Source organism: Zonotrichia leucophrys, chromosome 8 (genome assembly GCF_028769735.1).
Source record: "Zonotrichia leucophrys gambelii isolate GWCS_2022_RI chromosome 8, RI_Zleu_2.0, whole genome shotgun sequence".
In the NCBI taxonomy this organism is placed as follows: Eukaryota; Metazoa; Chordata; class Aves; order Passeriformes; family Passerellidae; genus Zonotrichia; species Zonotrichia leucophrys.
The window spans coordinates 3494025-3520141 of record NC_088178.1 but is presented as its reverse complement, the minus strand read 5'-3'; the positions used below and the strand labels follow the sequence as shown (position 1 = coordinate 3520141).

At 53.9% G+C, this 26117-nt stretch overlaps 2 protein-coding genes across 6 annotated transcripts in view; one reads left to right on the top strand and one right to left on the bottom strand.

Annotated features, from left to right (window-relative positions):
- Positions 1-8416: 8416 nt before the first annotated feature.
- On the top strand, positions 8417-25584 carry LOC135450932 (protein FAM163A-like). Of its 4 annotated transcripts, none has more exons than XM_064719604.1 (5): positions 8417-8607; positions 20518-20613; positions 20970-20992; positions 21455-21569; positions 22424-25584. In XM_064719604.1, the coding sequence occupies exons 4-5, from the start codon at positions 21477-21479 to the stop codon at positions 22829-22831; spliced, it is 501 nt and encodes a 166-aa protein (XP_064575674.1). In that variant the 5' UTR covers positions 8417-8607; positions 20518-20613; positions 20970-20992; positions 21455-21476; the 3' UTR covers positions 22832-25584. The 4 variants fall into 4 exon arrangements, with proteins under 4 accessions (XP_064575674.1, XP_064575671.1, XP_064575675.1 ...); XM_064719601.1 differs by having other exon boundaries at positions 8417-8622; XM_064719605.1 differs by lacking the exon at positions 8417-8607 and adding an exon at positions 9687-9727.
- LOC135450931 (ADAMTS-like protein 2) overlaps positions 25321-26117 on the bottom strand; it is a 20099-nt gene continuing 19302 nt past the window's right edge. Inside the window, exon 18 of one of the 2 annotated variants that reach the window (XM_064719599.1) lies at positions 25321-26067. In XM_064719599.1, the coding sequence (XP_064575669.1) occupies positions 25949-26067 (119 nt within the window). In that variant the 3' untranslated portion in view covers positions 25321-25948. The remainder of the gene's footprint in view (positions 26068-26117) is intronic. The other variant, XM_064719600.1, reaches the window with a different exon arrangement.

The window sequence follows — 26117 nt, the reverse complement described above, 5'->3', positions numbered from 1 at the left end:
GCTGCTATTCCATGTACCTTTACTCATGCTGATCAGGATTTCTTTTTTCTTTGAGGCTTTGCCATTCACATGTCTGCTAGTGCATGGTTAGTTTTCCATGCACTTTCAATCAAGATAAAAGGTGAAGATGTGAACCTTAACCCTGAGCCTGGACCCCCCTGCCCCCAGCACCTGAGGGACAGAAAACCCACCTGGAGCTGCTCCCCTGCTCTGGGTGCTCTGAGCTGCTCTTCCCAGCTGTGTGCTGGCATCTCCCTTCCCAGAGCAGTTCAGCTCACATTCCTCATGCCCAGCAGGTCCCTGTTTGTACATTTGTTGCCTAAGGCAGTGGAAAAAAGAACAAAGATACCTCAGGGACTGGAAAGTGATGCTGCATTCATATCCTTGCTCTTGGGCACTGCTGCGTGCCAGTGCCAGGTGGTGGGGAAGGAGGGGTGGCTGTGCCCCGCACTGGGATAAACCTTCTTGTCAATTTTTGGGGAAGCCAGACCCACAGAGGTGTCTGATGGAAGAATGAGGGTGCTCTTCCTTCCTCCTCCTTGTGGAGTATCTCCATGGGGCACTGGGGAGCCTGGTGTGGATCTCCCTCATCCCATGGTGGGCAGGTAAAGGGATCCTGCTCCTCCAAAGGAGCCTGGGGTGGAGCTGCTTTCCCCTCCTTTGCCCCTGGTTTCCCCCTTCCCCACAGCTGTGCTGCCAGCAGCGGTGATCAACTCCGAGTCCCTGGGGAGAGGACCAAAATGTTTAGAGGAGATTAAAAATTGAAAGGCACCGCAGCTCTGCAGCTCTCCCTAAAAGCTGGGGTTAAGCCGAACAGCAGCACGATGTGTGCTCCGGGGATTTGCTAATGGACTGGGGGACGGGAGGCTCGGGGTCAGCCTGGCAGGTGGAGGGAGCTATGGGGCCGGTGGCGCTGGTGGGAAGAGGGGCTGGAAATGTGGTGTTCCTGTGCCTGGGGCCACGCATGTGACAGCACAGCCACCTCAAGAGTGACCCAGGTAGCCCTGGTGGGTCTGGGAAGGGTGAGCAGCGGTGCTCCAGGCAGGGATTTTGTTTTTTGGGAGAGTGTTTATGGAAGAGTTTCTCCCAGCTGCCTGGCTGCAGTGGTAATCGGGTACTTTGAGTTTTAAACGGGATGTCAGGAAGGGTTTGCCTGGCGAGGAGGATGGGAAGTGACAGCTCGCTTTGGGTGAGCAACGAGCGGCAGAGGTGGCCAAACACCTCCGTCCCTCCCTCCCTCCCTCCTTCCTTCCTTCCTTCCTTCCCTCCTTCCTTCCCTCCCTCCCCGGAGCTCGGGTTCCCCTCCGGGCACACGGGTGGTCCCCGGCTGGCCCTGCTGTGGCTGTGCCATCTCAGCGAGGGTGGCATTTTCCAAACCGATGCCTCACCCCACCCCTCTGCACTTCTGAGTCAAGCCATGCTTTGCAACGTGGGGTTCAGTCGAGAAAATCATCTGGGCTTGAAAACCAAAATTGAGTGCTTCTGACCCTAAAAACATTTGTGGTTTTATTTTTAGATGGGGTTTTTTGTTGGGTTTTTTTTTTTTTTGAGATGGAAATTGAATCTTTTCCTTGTTTGGGGAGGATAAAAGTGCATTCAACCCTGCATCAGATTGTTTCACTTGACCCACGAGTAAATGCTTGTCTTTCCTCTGACCTGGAAGGCTTTCTTTTTCTTTCCATTTGGCCAGAAAAAGGGAAAAGCCAAATCTTGGTACAGGTCACTGCAAAATAAAGTTTGGAGCTGGAGCTTTTCAGCCTGAGCGCTGTGCCAAGACCCATCAGCTCTTCCCACCAGTCCCTGGAGTGGCTCCCTTTTTCTTGCAGTAAAAAGCCCTGGTTTTGCCTTGCATTTTGCTGGGATAAAATGACTGCCAGGCAGGAGAGTTTCAGATGAGCAGAGATGGGGACAGTGCTTGTGCCTTGCTGGCCTTTTGGAGGACATCCCTGGATGGCTCATGCAAGCTGGCCACCACTGCATCTCTGCAAAGGCCCCTTTGGGTGGCATTGGGGGAAATGCCAAGATATTCCTATGGCAGGAAGGAATGGGAAGGAAACAGGGCAGCAATTCTGCTGGAGCATCCCTCGGTGGGAAATGGGTCAGTGCTGCCTTTTGGTTGGACCAGGGCTGTGCTCTGGGGTTTGGTGCTGTTTCCAAGGATTTGTGCACCCCCTGTCCCACAGAAACAGGGCTGTAGGTGTCCTCCTGAGCACCCCTCGCATCCAGGTGAGCTCTCCTGTCTTCTCTCCATCTTGGACCTGGCTGCTCAGGTGTTTCCAGTGTCAGTGGCACCACTCCAAGCACAGCATTCAAAGGAGAGGGAGAAAGGAGGGAGCTCCTTGTGGAAGATGTGGAATGCTTTGACCTTACAGGCAGCAAGAAGAAGGGGGGCAGATGGTGTGGGCTGTTCTGCCTCCAAATTTAGGACCACTTGGAACTGGGGCTGCTGCTGGTGAAACCCTTTCCTGGTGATGCTGCAGGAGGGGAAGATTGGCTCCTTCCTACTGACAGTGAGTTGGCAGGGCAAGTGAAGAGGGCTTGGGATGGACGAGGTTCCCCCTGGCCCCTGCTGCCCTCACCCTGCGTGGGCAGCTCCTCATCCCCTCCTGCTGCCAGGAGGTTTCTTTTCTGATTCAGCTCTTGCAGGGCAGCAGCTGATTGCAGAGGGGTTGTGATCTCACTTGTGCTTTTAATCCCACTGCTGTCAAGCTCCATTAGGAGGTTTGGCATCATCTCCCTACCTCTGGGGCTGGGCTGTGTTTGCCCAGCCTGAAATGAGGACAAGTCCAGGCTATGCTGGAGCGAGCAGGGGCCGGGGAGCCAGGGATGCTTTAGAGGCCGGGGAGCCAGGGATGCTTTAGGGGCCGTGGCTGCCCCCACTGTTCTCCCCAGCACTTCCAGACACAGGAAGGGGCTGCAAGTGAGACCAGCTCATTGAGGTGGCCTGGCCGCTTTGGGAGCAGGATGGAGAGGAGCTGGGATGGCAGTAAGAGCCACTCCCCGGGCACTGAAGGTGCTCTGAAGCTCTCGGTGCTGCAGCCTCAGCCCACGCACTGCTCCAGCTGCATTCGGCTGACCCGGGGCCGACCTCCCCCCGCTGCTGCTGCCGCACACGTGTGGCCATGGCCGGGCTGCGTGCGGGGCCGAGTATCCCTGCCCTGCTGCTGCATGCGGAGGGGGAGCTGCTGGGCCGGGAGCTGGGGCTGAGAGTCCTTCCCAGCCCCACAAACTGGGCTGCACTGCTCAGCAGGGTGAGGAGAAGGTGCTGTCCCTCATCTCTGTCCTGGCCACCGAACATGAGGAAGGGCAGGGAAGGTGGGAATGCAGAGCCAGAGCCATACAGGCTCCTGGGGAATGTCTGGGTGGTCATTGGGGTAAATGGCTCAATCTTCCCTGATCTCCCTCTCACCTGTGCCAAAGGAGAGCCGAGCCAGGCTTGGCAGCCCACAGCAAGGAGCAGCCAGTGCCAGGGTTTGGGCAGGCACTGCTGTCTTGATTATGGCCAGGGTGTGACTTTGAAAGGCTCCTGTGCAGCCAGGAAGGTTGGAGAGGGCTCTGCTCCCTAAAGAGGGGAGGAATCCTTCCAGTGGAGGTCTTAGCCCTGACCTGTGCTGGGGCTTAGGGGTGCTGGTTGGGGTTGGGGTAGCACCACTGCACCCCTTGCTCCTCACTGATGGCTCCTGAAGCTTGCCAGTATCAGCCTGACTTCTTCCCTGTGGCTTTGCCCTGTGCTGCCCTGTCACATGGATGGTCCCTGGGAGGATGTTCCAACCAAACCATGGAGCTTGTGTTCCCATGACCCTGGAGAGGTGCTTGGTGTATGTGTGGTAAGGCCATGCTTGGCTGCAAGGAGTTAATTTTCTGCTCTAAGCACCACCCAAACTCCCCCTTTTGAGGCTGGGATGGGCTTTTCCCTGTGCCTGGCCAGCTTGGAGCCACACGAACCACAAATCCCACTGGGCATGTTTTCCCTACCAAGCCAGTGCTGTGTCTGTGCCCACAGTGATTGATGGGCCTCTGCCAAGACAAGCAGGGCTGTGGCTTGGCAGGCACAGAGACCCTTCAGCAATCGATGCACCAAGGAAATCCCTGGCTCTCAGGAGAGCCTCACCTCCCTGCAGCCCATCTCCCCTACCCAGGGGGCACTGGAGCACGGTAAAACCTCCTTGCTGGAAAACCCCAGGTTGCCCCCTAGGTGGGGCATTTCCTTCCTGGAGCCTGGAAAAGTGGTTCAGATCCATCAAATATTTAGGCTTCATGTTTGTGGGTAAGCAAAAGGAAAGCTGTGTCTCATGCCAGAGCTGTGTCCACCAGTGATGGAAAGGGCATCAGCACTTTCCCCATGTGTGACACTGGTCACAGGGGTCTTTGGATGAGGGAAGAGATGAGGATCTGACTCCATGTTTCAGAAGACTTGATTTATTATTTTTTTATATATATTACAGTAAAACCATACTAAAAGAATAGAAGAAAAGGTTCTCAGAAGGCTGGCTAAGCTAAGAATAGAATGGAATGAATAACAAAGGTTTGTGGCTCAGACAGAGAGCCGAGCTAGCTGGGCTGTAATTGGCCATTAATTATAAACATCCAACATGGGCCAATCACAGATGCACCTGTTGCATTCCACAGCAGCAGATAACCATTGTTTACATTTTGTTCCTGAAGCCTCTCAGCTTCTCAATAGGAAAAAATCCTAATGAAAGGATTTTCATGAAAAGATGTCTGCGACACCCATGGGATCCCTGTGTTGGCTGGGGAAAACCCTCCCTCCTCACATGTGCTGGGCAAGGAGGGTGAAAATCAACAGGTTTTTTAATTTTTCCAGGTTTTCTACAGGCACCACCATTCTCAGAGCTGTCCCAATGGATAGAGCTGGTGGTGCTGTCCCTTCCCCCTTTTTTATCCCAACTTGCCCAGGCCCCATGTGAGGGAGCCTGCTCCCTTTGTGTGGCTCACTCTGTGTCTCCTGGGGAGAATGAACCTGGAGGGATGTGTTTGCTCAGCTCAGGGCAAACATCCCAGTTTTAGACTGAAGAGTCCAAAATGTAATATGGGATATTTTCCCCACATCTGAACCATTTCAAGGTAAGGTAAGGTGCATCCTTAGCTCCTGGCAGGGTCGAGGAGCACACAGGTGAAGTACTCAGATTTACCCTCCACAGCTTTAAATCCTGTCCCTTGATCCTCCTGGACTTTTGAGCTTCTTCCCATGCCCCTGGGAGGGGAAGACTGAGCCAGCTGAAGAGGGGAAGCAGCTCTTGCTCCCAGGCTGATGCTCTGGGCATGCTAGGGGTTAATACCATCCTGCTGCCTAATCACAGCCCCAAGCTGTAAACCCCTACCCCGGGGGAACATCACTGCAGCTCTGGAAGTAAAACACTCCAGCCTGAGCTTTAATGATATTTATCTTTGGGAAGGAGAAAACATAACTGTTGGCTAACCATATTAGCCAAGGCTCGTTCTGTCTCTCCTGCAGCTCAGAGGGATGGGCAGCCCTGTGTGCCCTGAGTGTCCCTGAGCAGTGTGGGCAGCCCTGGTCCTGACACCAGGCTGCAGTTCCTAGATGTCTGCAGTGATGTGTGATAGTGTTCACAGGGGCTCTTGGGTGAGGGAAGAGATGAGGCTTGATTCAGAAGGCTTGATTTATTATTTTATTATATATATTACATTAAAACCATACTAAAAGAATAGAAGGAAGGATTTCATCAGAAGGCTGGCTAAGAATAGAATAGCAAAGAATGATAACAAAGGTTTGTGGCTAGGACTCACTGTCTGAGCCAGCTGACTGTGATTGGCTATTAATTAGAAACAACCACATGAGACCAATCACAGATGCACCTGTTGCATTCCACAGCAGCAGATAATCAATGTTTACATTTTGTTCCTGAAGCCTCCCAGCTTCTCAGGAGGTAAAATCCTAAAGAAAGGATTTTTCAAAAAAGATGTCTGTGACAGTGATGGAAAAAGATTCTCTTCTGGGCAATGCAGGCTCCCTTCACCAGCTCCTGGGGGAAAACAACCATCTGCCCATTCAGCAGCCACAGCACATCTTTCCCCCACCCACTGGCATTAGGGGGTCTCTGCATCCCCCAAACACATCAGACCTGGGGGGAGTGCAGCCACACAGAGACCTCCGTGTGACACTGGTGCCTGGCTGTGTGTGATCCCTGGGCTGCAGGATGGGCACATCCCTCAGATAAGGCAGGTGCTGGGTGCTCCTTGTGTGGCTGAGCTCGTTTGCCAGTGTTTGCGCAGGCCAAAGTGAACCCACCGAGGTGCACCATGGCTAATGAAGGCACATCTGGCGTGGGAAATGTGCTGTGCAGGGGCAAGCTGGGCATTATTAACTCTCCCCAGTGAGCAGGCAGGCTTGGGAGCCTGTGGCCAAATGCTCCTGGGTGGGGATGAGAGGGATGAAGGTCCAGTGAGGGGTGAGGATAGCACAGGATCGTGATAAGACACTGTAACCTATGCATACACTCATCCCCCAATCAGAAATGCAGAAACATGCTCTGCCTGATTCCTGAGGACCTTTCCATGTGTTAATCCTCCATTTTCAGCCCAGAAGCCCTGATGTTGAATGCACAAGGCAACTAGAGAGTTTGAAACATGTGAGGAGCAGGCTAGATGCAGGTGAGGACAGAATTTGGCACTGTCAGGCTTTTTCTGATTGATACAGCAGCCTTGGGTTCTGCTAAAATGAAAATAAAAGCAAGATCTAGCACAGAACGAAATAAATTCTCCTGCCAGCAGCTGCAGGTTCAGCTCCTGAGCATCCTCCAGCATCAGCATTCTGGGCTGGTGGAAATGCTGGCCTGAACAGGAAGGACATGATTGATGTGCTGGAGTGCAGGGGGTGAGGGGTACCAAGGCAAGGGCACCCAGGAGCAGGGCTCTGCAGCAGGGCTGGGGCTCTGTGCACACACCTGGGCATCTCGTGGGTTTGCATGTGCAGATGTTGTGGAAGAAGCACCTAAATTAAGGATTCACTGAGTTGTTTACCTGAATATTCATCCTCATGAATAAGGGTGTGGAAAGAGAAGTCTGGGGGCTTAGATTTTTTTATAACAGAGAAAAACCCAGAAGGAACCAAAAGTATTTTATGGTTTTGTTTTAAAACTAGTCAGTGAAATCCTTTCCAGCATGGGAAAGATAGAATTTCATAAAACCCACAAGAACTTCCCGTGCTGAATCAGGATTAGCAGCGACACTTACAAGGTTTAAAGTCAATTGTGCATGTGGGTACTGCAACATCTGAGGGTAGCAGAGGGTGAGGGTCTGGCAGGCTCATGATCCCTCTATTGCCAGGGTACCTGTGTACCTGGGGCCTGGCAGCAGCTGATCCCCAGATGCCAACAAGGCAGGATGCTTTGCAGGTGCTCTGTGTTGCTATTGCCCCCAAACAAACTGAAATTAAAACTTGACAAGTATTTTATATCAAACTGCTGCTTGATTTGCCAGTAGTACTAACCTCAAACACTCTGAACATGCCAGCTGAGCCTCCCAAACCATGTGTTTTATTTAAAACCACATCGACTGAAAACAAAAACTTCAGCTTTAATTTTCTTCCCTGTTGCGGAGCATCTGGCGCTCCCGTTTCTGAGCTTTTGCCAGCCACCACAAAGTGGGAATCCCACCTTCTCTGTTCTGTTTGGTCACCCATGCATTGCTTTAAAAAATAATGTAACAACAATAGGAAAGACAGCTTGAGGGGGAAAAAAATGAGACCGGCATAGGAATCAGGCGAGCTGATAACCTGCTCGCTGGAGCGATGCTGCTTCCCACTGGCTTTGCTGTGATCTCCTGCAGTGCCTGCCAGCTTTGGGCCAGAGCCACAGGGCTGATGGGGAGCATCATCTGGATCTGGGCAGTCTCATCTCTGTGTACGCCAAGTGGGTCCTTAAGCCCAAAGAAACTCTTTTCCATGTCCAGCCATGGAAATGGCGAGATGTCAGTTCCTGAATTAGCTGTAATAATGCCTCCCGTGGCCCTGGCAGCGCTTGCTGAGGGGAGAAGTGGCTCTCCCTGCAGCCTGGGCTGTCATCACCTCCTTGCATCCTGCCCAGAGCAGCCCAGGAAATGACTTTGTCACTTTTCCTGGCCTCGCCTGGATGTCTCTAATTCCCACCCCTCCAGCTAACGGGAAAATGCATCTCTCCTACCCTGCGCAGGAACACTCGCTGTGCTCCTCTGTGTTTGCCAGCCCTCTGGTGGGCTGGAGTGCATGATGTGGATTCCCCCACCAGCAGGGGAGCAGGGAGGCTGTCCCTGGCCGGGCTGAGTGCAGGTGTTTGTGTGTGCCACGCAGCCCTGCATCCCACAGCAGCCCTGCACCCCACAGCCAGCAGGCACAGAGGGTGAGTGCTGTGGCAGGATCCACTTATCTGGCCTTTGCATTTCATAATTCATCCTGCCCTTTTGCTGGAGGCACAGAGCCCTCTGCATCCAAACGAGCGTTCATTTCCTCCTGCCTCAGCTCTGCTGCTGGATCCCGGGCAGCAATCAGCGGCTCGGGCTCCTGGCATCAGCACCAGCAGCTGCAAGGGCTGGGCTGCAAGAACAGAGGGAGCAATCCGTGCCCAGCAGGATGCCCTGATGGATGGCAAGGTGAGAGAGGAGAAGGTGAGTGGTGTTTTCTGCCCGGCTTTATAGCTTGCTCTGCAGGGAGGAAAAGTATCAGTGGTGTCTTGTCCTTAGGAACTGAAGCACAGGAGAGTTTGCCTCGCTGTAGCAGAGGGTCTGCATTGATCCCACTAAGCTGCACTGCCTTGCCATGGCTTTTGTGCCTTGTTGAGACCAGAATGAGAGAGGAACAGGCAAACACATGTTCTCCTGGCACAGCAATCCTCACACTCACAGCGGTCAGCTTGTGGTGCAAGGCATGAGATTCAATTATCTTTATCGTAGCTCGCAGCAGTGAGCAGCTCTCTGCTTCCAAAGGCAATGCCAACTGCAAGCTGTACCTTCTCCAGCTTAAACTCTTGCTTTGGAGCTTCAAAGCTTCTCAGCAGCTGGAAACTCTTGCTGGGGACAATACTGTTTGTGTGTGTGTGGCTTCCCAGTGCCAGCATGGGCTTGGGGCACCAGCAATGGGCTGAGCTTGCAGCAAAGGCAGCAGTGCCTCTGGCCTCACACTGGGGAGCCAGTGTCTGCTGAGAGAGATGTGTTTTACAGGGACTCACAGGGAGGGGAGGTTGTTCTGTCTGGAAAATGGTGGACAGGCTTGGCATCCCCACCTCTGGGCCTGGCTCATCTCTGTGGCCATGGTGTGTGATGTGTTTTTATCCTGGCTGTTTGCAGAGGTGGAATAGTAGCTGGGACATGGTGAAGGGATCAAGCCAGAGCCTCTGGACACCCAGCATGGGGCCGAGGCAGCGGTGACATCAGGAGACACTGTTAGGGATGGGGGTGCTCAGGGCACTGCAAGAGTGGCTTTGGGGTGCCTGGGGTGCTGCAGGACGTGGGCATGGGGATGTTGCTGTTTTGACAGCGACCGGGGTGCTGCAGGGCTTGGCTTTGGGGGTAGCCTGAAGGTACCCAAGAGTTCGAGGGTGCTGTGGGTGTGTGTTCCCCCGGGAGAGGATCAGGCTTTGTGTGTGTTCAGCGGGTGTCCCCCCTCTTTCCCCTACCGTGGGGCCGGGGGCGGTGCTGGGGGCGGCAGCTCCGGCCCCGACAAACTCCTCCCCCGCTGCCGGACCCGCCTGGGCGCTCCCGCTCCGCCGCTCCGGTGATTATTCTTCCTCCTATTATTTATTATTCCCGCTGTTATTGCTCTTGCCCTCCTCCTCTTCCCCCGGCCCTCCCCCGCCGTCCCGGCCCGTCCCCGCCCCAGCCGCCGCCGCCGCCGCGCTCCGGACCCGCCGCTGCTGCCCAGGTAGGGCTCGGGCACCCCGCGGCTCTCCAGGGGCATCGGGGCCAGGGAAAGGCTCTGCCAGGGACGGGGGCTGCGATGGGAAGGGGGAAACCCGAGGGATGGGGGGCGCCGAGCACAACGGGCTGGGATGCTCGGGTGGGATGCTGCCAGCATCATCCTGCTCCCCGCATCCCGGGGCTGCTCCGGCTCCCTGCGCCACCGCTTCGTCTGGGCAAAGCTCCGGGGCTCTGGTGCCCTGCGAGATCCTGACTCGTTTTGTCAGGGTTGTGTGGTCCAACTTAGAGCTCTGCTGGGTTTGTTCAGTGCCCGTGAACTCTGATGGCAGCTCGGGTGGGTAGGACAGAGTTTTCCCATTTCTAAGCCTACTTCTTTGTAGCCACTGGAAGTTTTGGAAGTCCCAAGCCAGGGGCTTAGCCTCCTGCTCCCTCTCCTGGGGCCCAAAGATTTGCCATTCATCAAGGACATGTCAGCCCATCAAATCCCCAAGCTCACCACCAAACCTCTCCAGAGAAATGGTGGCTGCCTTTGCTGAAGTGGAGGAAATCAAATCCTTTTGTTTATTCTGAAGGATCTCTGTTTTATCTCTCACTGGGCTGCAGTAATTAAAGGAGACCTGTGCTTGAGCTATTTGCCTGGCTTTTGTTTTCTCTTAAGGTTATCCTGGAGGATTTTATTCCCTCCAAAAGGGCATGTGGAAACATTTAGTGTTTTCAGCTGTATTTCATTTGTGTACTATTGATTGTCTCTCCAGCAGAGAGATTTTCTAAGGGGTGGCGGAATATTCCACCCTGATGGAGGCTTGTGTTTCTGGGACTGGTTTTTCCCCCTTCCCCAGCTTTGCCCCTTGCTTCCCTAAGCCTCAGAATTCCCTGTGATGCTGAAGGATACTGGTTGGCATTCAGCTTTGTTCCTGCAGGATCGAAAGGGTTCTAACCCAGGCTTTGCCAGGGGTTAGGAGAAAAGGCTTTTCCTAGCAAGGACTTTTTCACCTGTTGAAAGTCCAAGAGGGGAGAGCATCAATAGGCTGCCATTCTGGATGTGATGGTGAATATCAGAGTCTGATCCTATTCCAGCACCATCTCTGCTGGGATGTGAAATCCTTGTCCATCTCTTTCCAAAGTGCTGGATTTCAGCCTGGCCACAGGCCTGAGGGCAGCCAGCTCCAGAGACCTGCTTAGGAGGGACAGCCCAGCCCTGCACTGTTCCAGCCCAAAAGACCATTTGCAGGGTGGAAATCAGCTGTGAAGGATTTTCCACTTGGCAAACCCTCCTCTGTGGAGAAATGCAGAGCATCCTCCAGCCATTTTGCATGGGGCATTTTGGGTGCATGGACTGACATGGAGAGCATGGAGAGCTGGGAGCTGTGTGTGTCTGCTGGGAAGAGTCAGGATGGAGCATTGAGCTGCTCCCAGCTGGTGCAGGATCACCCAGCTTAGCCATGGGCACAATAGGAGATATGCTCCTATTTCTGGGAGCTGCTTTGTGGTCATGCCTCAAATCTGACAGCCCCCAGGGCAAGTGGCAAACAGAAATAAGGTCAGGCTGTGGTGTTCCCTTTGTTCCCTGCCCCGGCTGCCTCCAACCTCTCCCCCTCCATCCTCCATCCCTGCTGCCCCCTATCCCTCCTGGCATCTCTGCCCTCCTAACCTTCCCTGTCGCTGCTTTCCCACCAGGATGAAATATTTATCGTGGCTCTGTTACCCTCGTTTTCTTGAAAACGAGTTTCACACTTCATTTGCAGGAGACATTTAGAGGCTCCACGTTGGGTTTTCCCTCTCACTGGGTGTGTGTGGCTGTGTGTGCGTGACCACCCCGGCCAGCCCCACTCCTGCCTGATGGGATGCTGAGGTGGAGCATCCTGAGTGATGGATGGGTCTGTAGCCCTGCTGGGTGATAAATCAACAAGGGAAAAAAAAAAAAAAAGGTCTGAAATCCAGCAAAGAGTTTAGCTCTGCAGGGCTGGCCCGTGCCTGGCTGCATTGTGGCTCCTTGCTCTGCCTGGGTGCAGGGGGTGAAAGGAGTGTGAGTAGCAACTGCAGGTGAGCTTTTCCCAAAGCTTTATGGAAAAGTCAGTCCTGGAACTGATCCTGGAATGACTCCACTTGGATTTACCACAAACAGTGGGGTTTGAGTCGGGTGCTGTGCCCTGTGCTTGACCCCAGAGCTTTCCCTGGTGTGTGCAGCCATGGGGCTGTGCTCCAGGATCCCGATGGATGGGCTGTCTCTGAGATGGATTCCTGGTGGCTTGGGAAGCAGAGCTGTGGCTGGGTGACCCTGTCCCTCCCACAGGGTGTCTGTTTCCAGATGGGCTGTCCTCCCACAGCACACTGTCAGCATCATTGTGGGCACTGGGGTGTCTGAACTGCAGAGCAGGAAAGGGAATCCATGGCTTTCCCATCCCTGCAAGGGGCAACTTTCCAGGAGCAGAGACCTTCAGGTTGATATCAGTGGATTCACTCTGGTGAGAAGGGCAGGAGGGGCTTTCCAGCATGTGTCCTGTGGATGGGGATCTCTGGAGGTCAGAGGGGCTGTAAGCTCCTGTTCCCATGGGTGGCATGGCTGTCCCTGGGTCTGCAATCCCACTGGGAAGGATGGGGTACATGGGCTCCCTGTGGCTGGTGTCAAATTCCCTGGATTGCCCGTGGTGGGGTTTGGGCTGGCTCCCCTCCAGGCTGGCTGGTTTTCAGCACAGCCACTTCGTGGTGCCCTCAGGATGGGAGGAGCTGCTCATCCCTGTGCCATGGCCCTCTCTCTGCTGGGGTGTCCTGCAGTGGCTCCCATGCAAATCCCACCCTGCTCCTGTTATGCTTCCTTGGAAGCCCAGAGGAAGTTACAAACATTTGTGTTCCCAAGGCTAGAAAATGGTCACCCAGAGGCCCTGGAGATGGGCATCCAAGCTCTGTGCATCCAAGCTCTGGGCATCCAAGCTCTGGGCACCCAGGCTCTGGGCAAGTCACGTCTCCTCCCCAGAGCTCAGGCAAGAGCAGCTGGTAGCAGCTGCCACATTGGGCAGACAGAGGCAAATGAAGAGAAGATCAGAGAGTTTTCTGGGTTGTTTTTTGGATCCTGATCACAAAGCCTCACTTGCAGAGCCAGCAGCTGGCCCTGATGTCTGGCCCCAAAAAGAGACAGCCTGTCTGCCTTGTGCTTTCGGGGAGGCTCCGAGAGCCCTCCTGCCTGTAGTACTGGTGCACGTGGGAGGCTCCTCTCTCTGTATTGCTGCCTGAATGCAATTAGGCTTTAATGAGTCATTAAAATAAATCTCTGTTTCTACTCCAAGCAAACATGCTGGGGGGATGCTGACAGTCGGAGCAGCAGGTCTTGCATCATGCAGAGGAAGAGGCTGCCCTTCCCCGTGCCTTCCTCCCCTGGGCTGGCACCCTCCTTCTCCCTTTCCCTTGGAAAAAAAGACATTTCCCAAGCACCATGCAGATTAGCAGCTACTGTGAGAGCAGGATTGGACTATAACCAGCCCTAGGGTTGGGTTTTTTGTTGGAGGAGCTGTGATCTGGGGGGTTGTTTATTCGCTGGTGCCAAAGGGCACCTGGCCAGCTGGAGGTGGGCAGAGATGTACCTGGTTTGTTAGAGATGTGGATGGCCAGGTCCTGTTTAACCTTACCTTGATCTGGCAGGCAGCTGGGAGAGATCTCAGCTGGCCCCATGGCTGGATGGAGATGATTGTGAGACAAGCAGCAAAATGTGAAAGGGAAAGTGCAGTGATTCACCCATAGGCATCCATATAGTTTTCCTAACTGTAATGTAAGTGGGGTTTACAGACCTCCTGAGCCAAGAGGGGTGGTGGTGGCCCCTCACCTTATGGGCAAACACAAGGCTCATCTCCTGTCATTCCTCTTAACTGGTAAACAGTGCAATTACCCCTAATGATGTCTATGCTAATTGAATCCCTCCACAGGGCTGTCTAGCTGGCACACTCGCCGGCAGGAGGGCAGGACACAGAGGGACATCCCGTGCATGCCCCAGAGGAGCAGCACCCTTCAAACACCTGTCACTGTTTCAGCCACCAGTCCCCAGGCTGTGGGAGGGCAGGGGTTAAACCCAGGGGGCGAGACAGAGAATTTATTTTGTGTTTTATTTTAGCAAAACACGTAAATTGGGTGACGCCCGCAGCGGCACAAGGGATCCGCCCCGGTGTGCCGTGCCAGGGGGCTGGAGCTGATGGGATTACAGAGGCTCCAGCCTCATCCAGAGCTTCTCCCCTGGGCTTTGCTTTCAGGAGCAGAGCTTGCTGCTGCTCCATGGAAAGGTTTTGCACAAGTTGTGTTTCATGTGGCAGGCTGGGAGGAAATGGGATAGGGCAGCAAGGACAGATCCGTGTGGGAACTGGGAAACTGGGGAAAGAGTTGTCATGGGAATGGTGGGAAGGGTGAGATGGCATTGATGTCCAGGGCAAGAAGGGTGACAATGAAGTGGGGCCTTGGACGAGAATCCTAGAGGTTGTTTCAGAGAAAGCTGCTGAGAAACTGACTTAATGAAAAAAAATATATTTGGAGGGAAACTCACTGCTCTGCTTGGCTGGATCCTGTTGGGAATGCTCTGTGGGGCTTCTCTGAACAATGCTCCTGGGATTGATGCTCCTCTTCCACTGTGCCTGGGATGAAGATGTGTTTGGTGTCCCTGAGTCCTGGTGGAATCACCCCCACTGGAGAGCAGAGCATGCACCTTCCTGTGGAGTAGGAGCAAGACAATCAAACCAGGGAGAAGATCCACAGAGTGTGTTTGCAGCCCTCAGGGAATGGAGGGATTTGGCTGAGGTCTTCATGTCCTTGCCCTGATGGGAAGATCTCAGTGGTGTGTGAGGTTGAAGGTTTCATCTTGAAGCAATGAGATGCTGGAGAGACCTGTCCAGGGCTGGGAATGAACAGGGAGCATCCTTGGTGGGAGGCTGGCTCCATCACACTGCTGGGGAGAGCACTGGGAGTGCTGGCTGATGCTGGGGAATACCTGTGCTGTGTTGGTGCCTTCCACAGGGTTAAATCAGTCATGGGATGTGCAAGGTGCTGGCATCAGGGTGGAAGCAAATAACCCTTCCTGCTCCTTTTCAGTCTCACAAGGATCCATGTCTTTTGCTGGATGTTGTAAGCACCCACTGTGACAGAGGAAACATGGGGTGCAAGTAAGATCCATGTCCTTGCTCTCCAGATCTGTGCCCTCCGGGGATCCACAGTGCAGCAGGATCCAGCCCGGGCTCTGGCTCTCCTCAGGCTGTGGCCATAGGCAAAGTCCCAAGCCTTTAGCACACGTGTAGGAAAATTCTGCAGCTTTTTGGCGCAGGTCAGTCTCACCTGGGCCACACTCAGCGTCCTGGCTCTCTCTCCTGCCGGCTGCTGCAGCTGCTCCTCACCCACGGGGCCGTGCGGGTGCTGGGAGGGACGGTGCCTGCAGCAGGGACGCTGGCCAGGTGCTGCCCGTGGGGATCTGACGTGCAGGATAATCTCAAAAGCCTTTCTCTGTGTGCCCTGGCTTCATGCCACTGGTTTTGTCCCTGGTTATTTTGGGAGCACGCGTTGCTGGCCTCGGCCACACGGGGCTTTTGCCAGGAGCTGCCCCGGGGGATGAGCCCTGTGGATATTCCCATCCTGCATCCTGCTCTGGGCTGCCCAGTCTGACACCTTCCCTGTGTCTGGGGCTTCTCACCACCCTTCCCGGGACTGCATCCACCCAGCCTGGCTCCGGGCTGAGCAAACACAGCGGGCAGGAGACGTGTGGGGGTGAGGAGGGAGCTGCCATCCTCCAGCCCTGGGTTTTAAGCCGCCCTGCAGTGAGGAGGAGCTGCAAATGGGGCTGTAATTATATAGAGACTTGCCTTGATGCAGGTGTAGCCCACGGGGTTGGTGTCTGTGTGTGTTTTCGGGGACAGGCTGGGGTGACAGTCCCTTCTGTGCCCCTCCATGGTACCCACGGCTGCAGTTAATCCACTCAGGCAGGCGAGACGGGATCTGAATAGTCGCTTAAGGAGATAAAGGGCAGATGAGATGCCCAAGTAACGAGATACCAGGATAATCCGTGCCTGAGACGTCCCAGCCTGCAAAGCTGCCCTTCCTCCAGGAGTCTGAGGAGTGCTGGGAGGTCTCCCAGGGAGAGGAATGCGGATGTGCCAGCTGGTCCCAGGATGGGACCATGGCTGGTGCCAGCCCTGTGCCAGGGCTTCACACACCTGGTCAGAGATCAGAGGGGGATGCTTGGTCCTTTGTGGATGTAGAGACAAATTGCTGTTGGTTTGGAAGTTCTCCTGGGCTCCCACAGGGCAGGGTGAGGCGTGGTGTGGGAGGCAGTGAACCTGGGTGGGCAAGAAGGTGGTTTTTGGTCGAGTTTGATGGCCAGAAGAAGGGATCTCCCAGGCTGAGAGGGTCAGGAGCACAGTGTTACAGCAGGAGTGCAGCCCTTCTGCACACCTGGGAGCTGGGGTCTGCCTGGCAGCTTCCACCATTGAAGGTGTTTGATTTTTTTAAAAATTGAGATTAATATCTTGCCTTTTCCACAAAGCTTTTGCAAGAAAAGGGCTGGTTCACATCCTTGGCATTTTCCATCCCTGGGCTGGGAAGAGGCAGTGAGGAGCCTTGGGGAGCTGGTCCAAGTGGTGGAGGGAAAGCAAGGGCAGACTTGCAGCAGGGCACAGAATTGTTGGTTTTGATGACTGACTGTGAGTCACTGGAGCCTCAGCTGGGGGACAGTGTCACCTCTGCAACCTGGCTGCCCTTGTGGTAGCAGGGTGTTGGCTGCAGCAAAACTGCTGGGAAAACCCCACGTGGCTCAAGCACCAAAGGCATCGCAGCAGGAAAAAGCCTTGGGCAGGAAATGGGTCACACAAAACACCTTTTCTGCTGGGAAATACCTTATTTGGAGTTCTCTGCAGCAGGCAGAAATGAAAGTTTTCCTCCCTGCTGCTGTGATTTCTGTCTGCAGACTGGCCCAGACTCCAGTGTAACTCCAGCAGAACCAGCAGCAGGTTCAGCTGATTTGGCTCCACAGTGACCCAGGGGTTTGGCACCTGGGCAGGGAGCCTGGGGATGAGCACTGGGACCAGAGGGAGGCTCCTGGGGGGCTGCCAGCTGCATCCCACCACATTGCCATTGCTCTGGGTAAGATTTCCTTTGGCTCAGCTCGTTTGTGTGGTGGGGTCTCCTTGGTTCTGCCCCCCATGGATTGGTTTGTCCCCTCATGTTTTGCAGTACAGAGCACCCGACATGCAGGGAGTTTGGGGGGGACCTCAGCCTTGCCTGAGCACCCATCCTGCCCCAAGGCTGGGGTTTGCAGCACAGGGTTGATCCCCCTGCATCTCGCTGGGCTGGGTCTGTGTGGGGCAGGTCGCAGCTGCCTGGGAGCTGCCCTGTTGCCTGCTGCCATAATCTGTTTCGAAAAGGCAGCCCCTGATGCTGGTTTTTTCCAATTAGGCCCTGGGAGATGACTCTGGTGAGGCAGCGGCTGGGCTAATTTACCAGGCAGACATTTCATTGAATTATCTCGTGAGCTGCAGAGCAAAACCAGGAGAGCAGAGCTTGGGTTGGGGCAGGACTTGTGGCAAGGTTTGGCATGATGTTGTTCGTGTATAACCAAGCCCTGCCCCATCCTGAACCTGCTCCTGAGCTGTGGTGGGAGTGCTTGACCCCTGTGAGAGGCAGGGATGACAGAGGCTGTGGGGACACCCGGGGTGAGTGAGGATGGCAGTGTCACAGCTGGGCTGGGAGTGATGCTGGCTGGCAAAAACCTCACCATGGACTTGCAAACCTTGTAAATCCGCTGTGGACGGCATTAAGGAGAATAAATACAGAAGCCTGAGATGCCTCTCGTTCCCAGAGTCACTTTTCAGGCGCTAACTTTGAGCCGTGAGGCGACATCAATTAAAGCAAACGTATCTGTACAGCCAGCTCTGCCCAGAACCACGGACCCGCCCTCCGCCCACCCCCGAGCCGGGGACAGTGACACCGCTCCCATCCGTCCCGAAAGGCAGGAGTGCGGTAACGCAGCCCTGCTCCCATAAATCCTGGTGTTTTTCAGATTATTTGTGTGCCACAGGGTCCCTGTGCCCGTCCCGAGGCACCCGGGAGCGGCTGAGCAGCGAGTGCCAAGGCATCTGCTCGACCCGGGATATTGAAATATTTAAACAACTCTCAGCTCCCTTTTTAAGCCAGAAGGGGAAATGGGACTGTACCTCGGGGAATTGGATTTGTGCATCCCCCTGGGATGCCTCTGTGTCCTATCCCACTCCAGGACACCTCAGCTCACAGTGCAGCCTAGGATTTACAGGATCCCTTTATTGGGGTGGAGTGGTGGGGCTGTGTGGAGCTGAGCCAGTGGAGCCCAAAATGCTCCTTTCCCAGCAGGTTGGGATCTGTTTGGGAAGGGTGGATGGAAAAGGGGTATGGGCTGGTTCCTGGTGGCAGATATGTGAAAAGGCTGCTGTAGTTGTCCTGCCCCTTTCTGGACATAATTTGCAATTCCCAAATTGTTGGGAATTACAAAAATTTGGGAATTACAAAAACTCCACTTACTCCTGAGACTGAGGCTCTTGCTCCTTCCCTGGGAGGTTTTCATCTCTCCTTCATCCATGCAGGAGAGAGCTGTGGGCTAGAGAAAGCTATTTTGTAGGCACAAACATGGTAGGAAATGAATTCTGGGCTACTGGTGGGCTGGGTTTGGGGAAGGGGAGAAGGGCAGGGACTTCCTCCTCTTAAAAAAAACCCTCCTAAGAGAAGAGGAAAGGCAGCACTTCTCTTGTGCTTCATTTTCATTTTTGCCTTTGTCTAACATTCACTTTTTTAATAAGGAAGAGCTCAGTTGCTGAGCGGGGCTGGTGAAATGCTGGCCCCAGCATTCCCAGAAATGGGAACACCAGAGATGGGGCATGAGGAAGCCCAGCCACCATCTGAGACCCGAGTGCCTCAGAGGTGACCAAAATTACCCCAAGGCTGGTCCCTCCTTACCCAGGGTCATTCTCCAGCCCTGCCTGCTCACTCCAATCCTCGGGCTAATTGGATGCTGCTCTCTGAGCTCTAAATCAAATCACAGCTCCCATGAAATGAAGTTTTCTGGATGTGAACAGCTGCCTGCATCATCCATCACCGCCCAGCTTGCGGCGTGTCCGTCTCGGGGTCATCAAAGGTCAGCGTTTGCCATTTTCAGCCACCCTCTGCCACCTTTCCCCTGTTAAGGAGGGCACCTGGGGAGGTGACAACTGCACCAAAGGCTCCCTGTGTGTCCCCTCACACTCCTGGCAGTGGTTCAGGGTACAGTTTGGTAACAGGGAGCAGGAGCTGAGTGTGTTGGTCTCTATTATTAGCTCTGTGCTGGGTCTCCTGATGGATGGTGATGTTAGCTGGGTTATGGACATATTGATTTCTTTGGGGTTTTTTTTTTCCTTTGTTTCGTGTGTGAGAGCGGCTCAAGGAGGAAATCCAATGCGTGCCCCCCTTTTGGCTTCCTACAGGAACTTCCCACGAGCTGAAAATCAATTTGTGGCAGGCAGGATGTGCAAACCCCCACAGCAGAGCGAGGAGGGTGGGTGATTTTTGGGGAGGAGGGTTCCACACTGTGCCTGCTGGGGCAGAGTTGGGAAGGTGTCTCCTGGAAGCTGCCACCTCTCTCTGTCAATTAGGGCCGCGTGGTGAGCGGGTAATTAGATCTCCTCAGCTGCAAAGGGCTGGCACTTGGGCCCTATCAATTATCCCTGCTCTGCACGAGGCACAGAGGGACACGGGGGCCAGTAATGAAATGTGGCTGCGCTGCTGTCGGCGGGGGTGATGGGGCCATGGCTGCACCCACTTGTGAAAAATGTGTATTTTATTATTGGCTTTTCTCAAATATTCAAATGAATATTATATGTGTTATGTTAGAGAGTGATGCTGTATTAATTTTGTCAAGTAGTGTGTTAAATATAGTTTTAGGTTATAACATAATGTTGAAATAGAAACTATGCTATGTAAGATACTTTTTTTAAGAGAGGACTCACACTGAGATAGCAGCCTCAGGACACCTAAATCTTTCAGAGAAAAAGAATTTATTGCCCTCTTATCAAGTTCTTCCTGCCTCACTCAGCCCTGAAGACGTAGTCAGGATTCAGAGGAAGAAGCTGACACTGACCAGACAGAATCCTGTGTTTGAATGGAATTTATGCATCATGTATGAGGTGTATGAATATGCAACAGGCTGTTGCTTTTAAGGATTAATTCTCTGTTAATGTGGGTCCTTTTTCAGGCTTATTTTGCCCAGAAAAGGTACCCAGACTGTCTGTAACTCTTTGTTTTTATTGTCATGTATTGTCCTAATCCTAATTGTCCAAATTTTTATTACTCCAATTATATTACTATTTATATAACAATTTTATTACTATTAAGCTTTTAAAATTTTAAAAACAAGTGATTGGTGTTTTTCACACACTTCTTGCTACAAGTCCCCAGTTTTGGTGAAATGGCAGATTTGGGGCATGGCATCATCCTTTCCTGGCAGTTTGCTTTACCCACTCTGCAGCACCCACCTTTCCTGACAGCCTCCTTAAAAAAAACTCAATTTATTTAGCCCCACTGTGATAACAGAGGTGGTATTGGTGGGGATGGAGACACTGGGCAGCCCCTTTGGGAAGGAGGATGAGCTGACAGTGGAGTTTTTCTCCTTGTTCTCCCTCCCAGGGCTGTTGAGTCTCCCTGTGGCCATGTGGTGCTGCCTGACCCCACTGTCCGGCCCGGGGCCAGTGTGACTGTGACATCCTGCCTGTCCTTTTCTGGGTAAGTGTCCCTGGGGAGGGATGGAGGGGGATGCTGGGGCTCCTGGAGGGGATGGAGGAGAGATTTCGTTTCCCAGCGGCACCTAAAACATCAGCACAATGATGCATCCGCCTCCTTTGTAATAAATTTTAAAGCGGAAAAGGCCAAGTGCTGACTAAGCCAGGCCTGCGCCCTGTTCCTGTAGGGCTTGGGAAATGCCTCCTTTCCCTGCTTCAAATTAGAGAAAATGACAGGGGGGTGAAGCAGGGCCTCCTGCACATCCCAGATCAAGGCAAATTCTTGGGAAATGGGGAAAGGCAGGCAGGTGCAAGGGGAGCTGTCAGCCCGTGTCTAACCTCTCCCTCCACTTCTTGCAGGTCCAACGCCTCCGTCACTGAACGTGAGTATCCCCTGGGTGCCATGGCATGGGAATGGGGTGGGGGCTGCTTGCTAAGTGCCTGACAGGCAGCCAGGGTGCCATTTTTGGGCTCAGACTGTTGTGGAGTTCAGAGGCTCCCCTTTGGCTTTGCTTGGTGAAAAGTCCAGGTCTGTTCCTGCATTTTGAAGCAGAAATTGGATTTTTTGCTAGGAGGGTGGAAATCATCCCTTTTGGCTCAGTAAGGGTGAGGTTTTGCCAGTGGGTGTTTGACAAAGACCCCAAGCCAGAGCAGCAATAACAGTGAGGGGATGTGATGCTGCATCTCAGGTGTCCTCTCACTAAGAGAAGGATAATATTGGATGATGCTTTTCCAGTTGGGGAGAGGGGAGTGAGGATGCAATATTTTGTGATGGCTTGTGGGGCTCACGTCCATGATGTGATGACAAAACCAGGAAAGGTGAGTTTTGTGTCCCTGCCTTGCAGAGTTTGATGGAGAATCGGTCGGATGACAGCGGGAACTGTTGTTATCACCGGGGGAATCCTAGCGACGGTGATCCTACTGTGCATCATCGCTGTGCTTTGCTACTGTAGGCTACAGGTGAGTGTCCTCTGCCTTGCCACCCCCACCTTGCACTGGAACAGGCTCCCCAGGGCACTGGTGACAGCCCCAAGCCTCCCAGGGCTTAAGAAGTACTTGGACTGAGCTCCAAGTACCAATGCTCTGAGGTACATGGTGTAATTTTTGGGCTGTCCTGTGCAGGGCCAGGAGTTGGACTCTGTCCTTCCAGCTCGAGATATTTTAGGATTCTGTGCTCCCCGAGCCAAGGTGCTGCTGCAGGAAGGGTCTGGATGTTTTTTGGGTTTTTTTTTTGCCTATGATGGCAGGGAGTTGAAACCTCCTATCCCCCGAGGGATGCTGCAGTGATGTCCTTCCCTCCCCTAGGTGTGGGGGGTACTGCCCTGAGGCTTTTGAGGCTCTGCAGCACTTGCTAATTGAGGTACAGGCTTGGCTGGGTTTGCAATACCAGATGGAGATTTTTATATAATTTTTTTCCCCTTGTAAATTAACCGAGGAGGCTTTCAACAACGGCTAGCTACAACCTCCTGCTCTTTAAAAGTTAATGTGAAGTCTGTGCCATGCAGCAATGCCCGTGTGATGAAAAGCACAGCGCTTACTTGGAGCAGTTTGCAGCCGGCGGGATGAAATACCTTCCCCTTGCAAACCTCACAGGGGGATGAGGGTGAGTTCCCCAGCAGGTGCCTACTGCAGCACGCTCAGATCCAGGTTTTGTCTGGCTTCTGCCGCTTCCCAGGACGCAGGAATGATGGAGCAGGTCAGCGAGAGGCCCCGGAGGGTTCCTCCGGCAGGGGGATGAGGGCAGCAGGGATGCGGCAGGGCCGCCCCACCGGCTGCTCCGCTTCCCCTCACACAAGCCCTTCCCTCTCCTGCAGTACTACTGCTGCAAGAAAAATGACTCCGATGAGGAAGAGGAGGAGGAAGAGGAGGAGGAGGAGGAGGAAGAGCCCGACCTGCCCGCGCACTCGCACCTCGTCATGTGCAACGCCTGCAGCTCCCGCATGGTGGACGGGCAGGGCAGCCCCGCGCCGCCGCCCGGCGAGCTCAACCAGCACGGGGCTCACACCTACTGCCCGACGTGCTCTCCCTACGGCTCCCCCTTTTACATCCGGACTGCCGACATGGTGCGCAACGGCGGCGAGAGGGTGGCCTACACCCCCGCGTGCTACAAGGAGATGGGGCCGCCCCTCAACATGGCCTCCCTGCAAAGCTACACGGTGAGCCGCCACGGCCTCCTCCGCGACAGCTTCCCGAACCCGCGGGCCATCAGCACGGAGGTGTAGTCACCATTGCCACTAGCACAGGGTGTCCCCGGCTGGCACCGCTCCAGGGAAGGGGCTTTTCACTTGGTTTTGAGGAGAGGAGCCCGCAGCCCAGCCCGAGGCCAGCGCGGCCCTGCTGAGGCGCCCAGCACGGCCGGGCCAGAAGGCGAGTGAGACCTCAAAGGGCAACGCTGAACCGGCCACCTCCGAACCCATCATAAGTGTCATTATTATCTACTCTCTCTCCCAAAGGGACTTGTCTAACGAGGGCTATGTACAGTACAACCTAATCTAATTACCCCCGGCTCCCTGAGCCCAGTGAGGCCTTCGGTGTCCCCATGCAGCCAGCTGAGGTGATGGCACACGGAGCAATGGGCTGATCATCCAGGGCCAGCTGCCATCCCCGTGAATCCCAGTGCCCAGCAGGGCATGGCAGCACTCCTCAGCCGTGGGGAAGTGAAGAAGGGAAGATCCAGGTCGTCCTGCTCCCCTCGTGCTGCGTCAGCTGCCGCTAGCAGTTTGCTTTTCTGTTCAAGTGTAAGATAGGGCACCGTCTCCCACCTGCTTCGGTCTTTGCACGTGCTGAAGAAGTTCGGGACATGAATTTAGGTCACTGCCGGGGGAGGCAAAGTTCCTTGCAAAAGAGCTCACCCACGCTAACAGGCACAGGCCAGTCCTTCTGCGGCCTAAGCCCCCACCTCTTCTACTCTTCACAAGCTTTCTTAGGAACAATTTTAACTTGGACCCATGAATATGGCAAGATTTTACTTATGGGAAGAATTGAATTCCTAAATAACCACAGTTTTGGTCACCTTCAGCTTTCAAAGCCCCACCCTGACAGCTCCGACAGCCAGAGAAAGGTTGGCTTTAGGATGGATTTTGCTTTTGACAGCAACAGCAGAGCCCACTGGCTCATGCCTTCTTTGCAGGGCACTCCCACTGGAGAATGATGTTCAGGTGGTTGGGGTCCCCCTGCTTTTGCTTCTCGAAGAAGAGGGTGCAAGACCCGAATGTGTCTTGAACATGTTGTGAACGTGGGTTCACAGGCACTGCAGCCGGCAGTGACAGCCAGTGACTCTGCCTTTCTGCAAAAATGAATGTGGGAAAGTTTCTTCTTCCTCCATAAATCAAATTAGGTGAAAAATTACTAAAGGGACATCTCCATCATTCCCAGGCACTTCCATAGCAACCAGTGCAGGACTGCTCTGCTGAGCACTTCCCATTCACGGCAGGGAGGAGGGACGGGGACAGCAGTGATCCCTGCGGATGCTGTTGGAGGCAGTGACAGGAAACCCTTGCCATGCCTTTGCAATATAGGGTAGGACTGCTCAGAAACGTGAGTGGTGGGATTTTATTTTCACCACTGCAATTTAGAAATGATCCCACTGCTCACAAAAGGATTTGGACTTGACCTCCCCGCTCACACACAGAAAAAGTAGGTCTCAGCACAGAGGCACACAGTGCACCAGCCTCAAATATCCACTTTACCAGGCTGATGTACACATTGGACCTGCCCATGCCTTGGCAGTTCTCTGAAGAAAGCAGCCAAAACATCACAAAACATGGTGATGGTCCTTGTAACCAAACACCTTGCCCCAGCCTGCATTTTACACACACTTCTGAGCAAATGTTATGCACCATCTCCCCCACCTCCAGCCCAAAAAGACATTGCATTTCCATTATCTGGAGACTCTGTCTGGCTGCATTGCTTTCAGAGTCTCTGTCCATTCTCCAAATAGTGATAGCAGGTTTTAATGTCCTCTGACACTAAGGGCAGGCAGGAGGGAAGATGAAAGTTACCAGCAGCAAAGCTCTCTGGATCCCACTGGTCAATAGTCTGCAGCTCCTGCCTCCCATCTAGCCAGTGCTCCTCCCTGAAAACATGGTCTGTAACTGGAAGAAAATCTTGGCTAACTTGATAAATCCCATTCTTTGCCACTAGAGCATCTGCTCAGCTAGGTCTCATCGTGCTGGGAGCCAGGAGAAGTTAATGTGTCCCAGCATGGTCCCTGCCAGACAGCCCCGTGGTCTCTGGATGCCGTCCCCTTGGCGGGCACAGAGCACATGGACACGGCGGCTCCCGGCATCCAACTCTACCTCTTGGCACACACAGAAAGGCTTTCCAGCACCATGGCAGTGCCATGACCTCCAGAGGGTGGGGGTAACACACTTCTGGGGGTCACCCTTGTGGTTGAAGGAAGGCCACTCCACTGTCATCTTCGTCACAAGCAAATTAAGCGTGACCTGTCACGGGCTAACAGGCGCCAAGGCTGGGGAGGCAGTTCCAGAGCAGCCAGATGGCCAAGATGAGGGTTGGCCTTGCAGCCAACACACACCCTGGGTCTGGCATGGCTACAGGGAAATGGGTGAGTCTGGCAGGGCTGAAAACACGGGGGATGCAGCTGAGAATTAGAGGGTTTGGGAGCTGGTGGAAGAACAGGATGGGGTAGGGGCAGGGATCCCAGGTTTTTTTCCACTTCAGATTCCTCCTGTTACTATTCTCTGTCTTTGTTGCTCAGCTATGGGTCCAAATTCAATGTCAGAAATAAATGAGGACTTTGAAATACAAACCAGAAGTGGTTTCTGTTCTTTTGGCAGGCAACACCAAAAGGGCTTTATCCAGTGCTGCCTGGAAGCTCTACTGGTGCAAGGGTTTTTCCTCCCCACCCTTCCTGCTCCTGCTCCTCTTGTGTGCCCTGCTCCTCCCTTAGCTCTGGCCTAGGCACATGCATCCCAAATCCACAGTTTTATAGTTTATCTCTTTATTGTGAGAATTTTTCGGTGTGTTTTGGCAGTTGCCCTTGTAGTAGGAAGCCTGCAGGGCAGAGCAGAGGGATGCTGCCGTCCCTGCCCTGCTGCAGGCTGGCCTTGGTGCCCTTGGACACGGTGACAGCAGGGACAGGCTCTCCCAACTCACTCCTCAGTAGCTTTCTAGGCACTGATGGTTTGTCTTGTGTAAAACCCTCTCGGTGGAGAGGGAACAGTGATGACTAAGTCATAAAAATCCTTCCTCGCTGAGCAGGCTGCTCTACAGGGACTGGCTCCACATCAGGCCAAGTGGGGTGGCTTCAGGTGGAAAGTCTGGCTTGAGGGGGCTGCTGCCCCTGGACTTGGAAGGAAAGTAGGGCCTGGCAGTGCTCAGGATGACTTGAGGCGACAGGACCAGCAGCAGGCCTTCCTGTAGTACCAGTGTGAGCACAGCTTCACCTTCAGCACCAGCACGCAGTTGGCCGTCGCTTTGTCTTCACAGGCATCTTCTGGGGAGCAGAAGCACACACAGAAGGGGTTACAAAGGAGATGTGCTTCC

Bases quoted from the DNA above. Each gene is read 5' to 3' on its own strand.
- LOC135450932 (XM_064719604.1), top strand. From the start codon at position 21,477: ATGACAGCGGGAACTGTTGTTATCACCGGGGGAATCCTAGCGACGGTG. The intron at 21,570-22,423 runs GTGAGTGTCCTC...CCTCTCCTGCAG, and splicing joins TTTGCTACTGTAGGCTACAG to TACTACTGCTGCAAGAAAAA.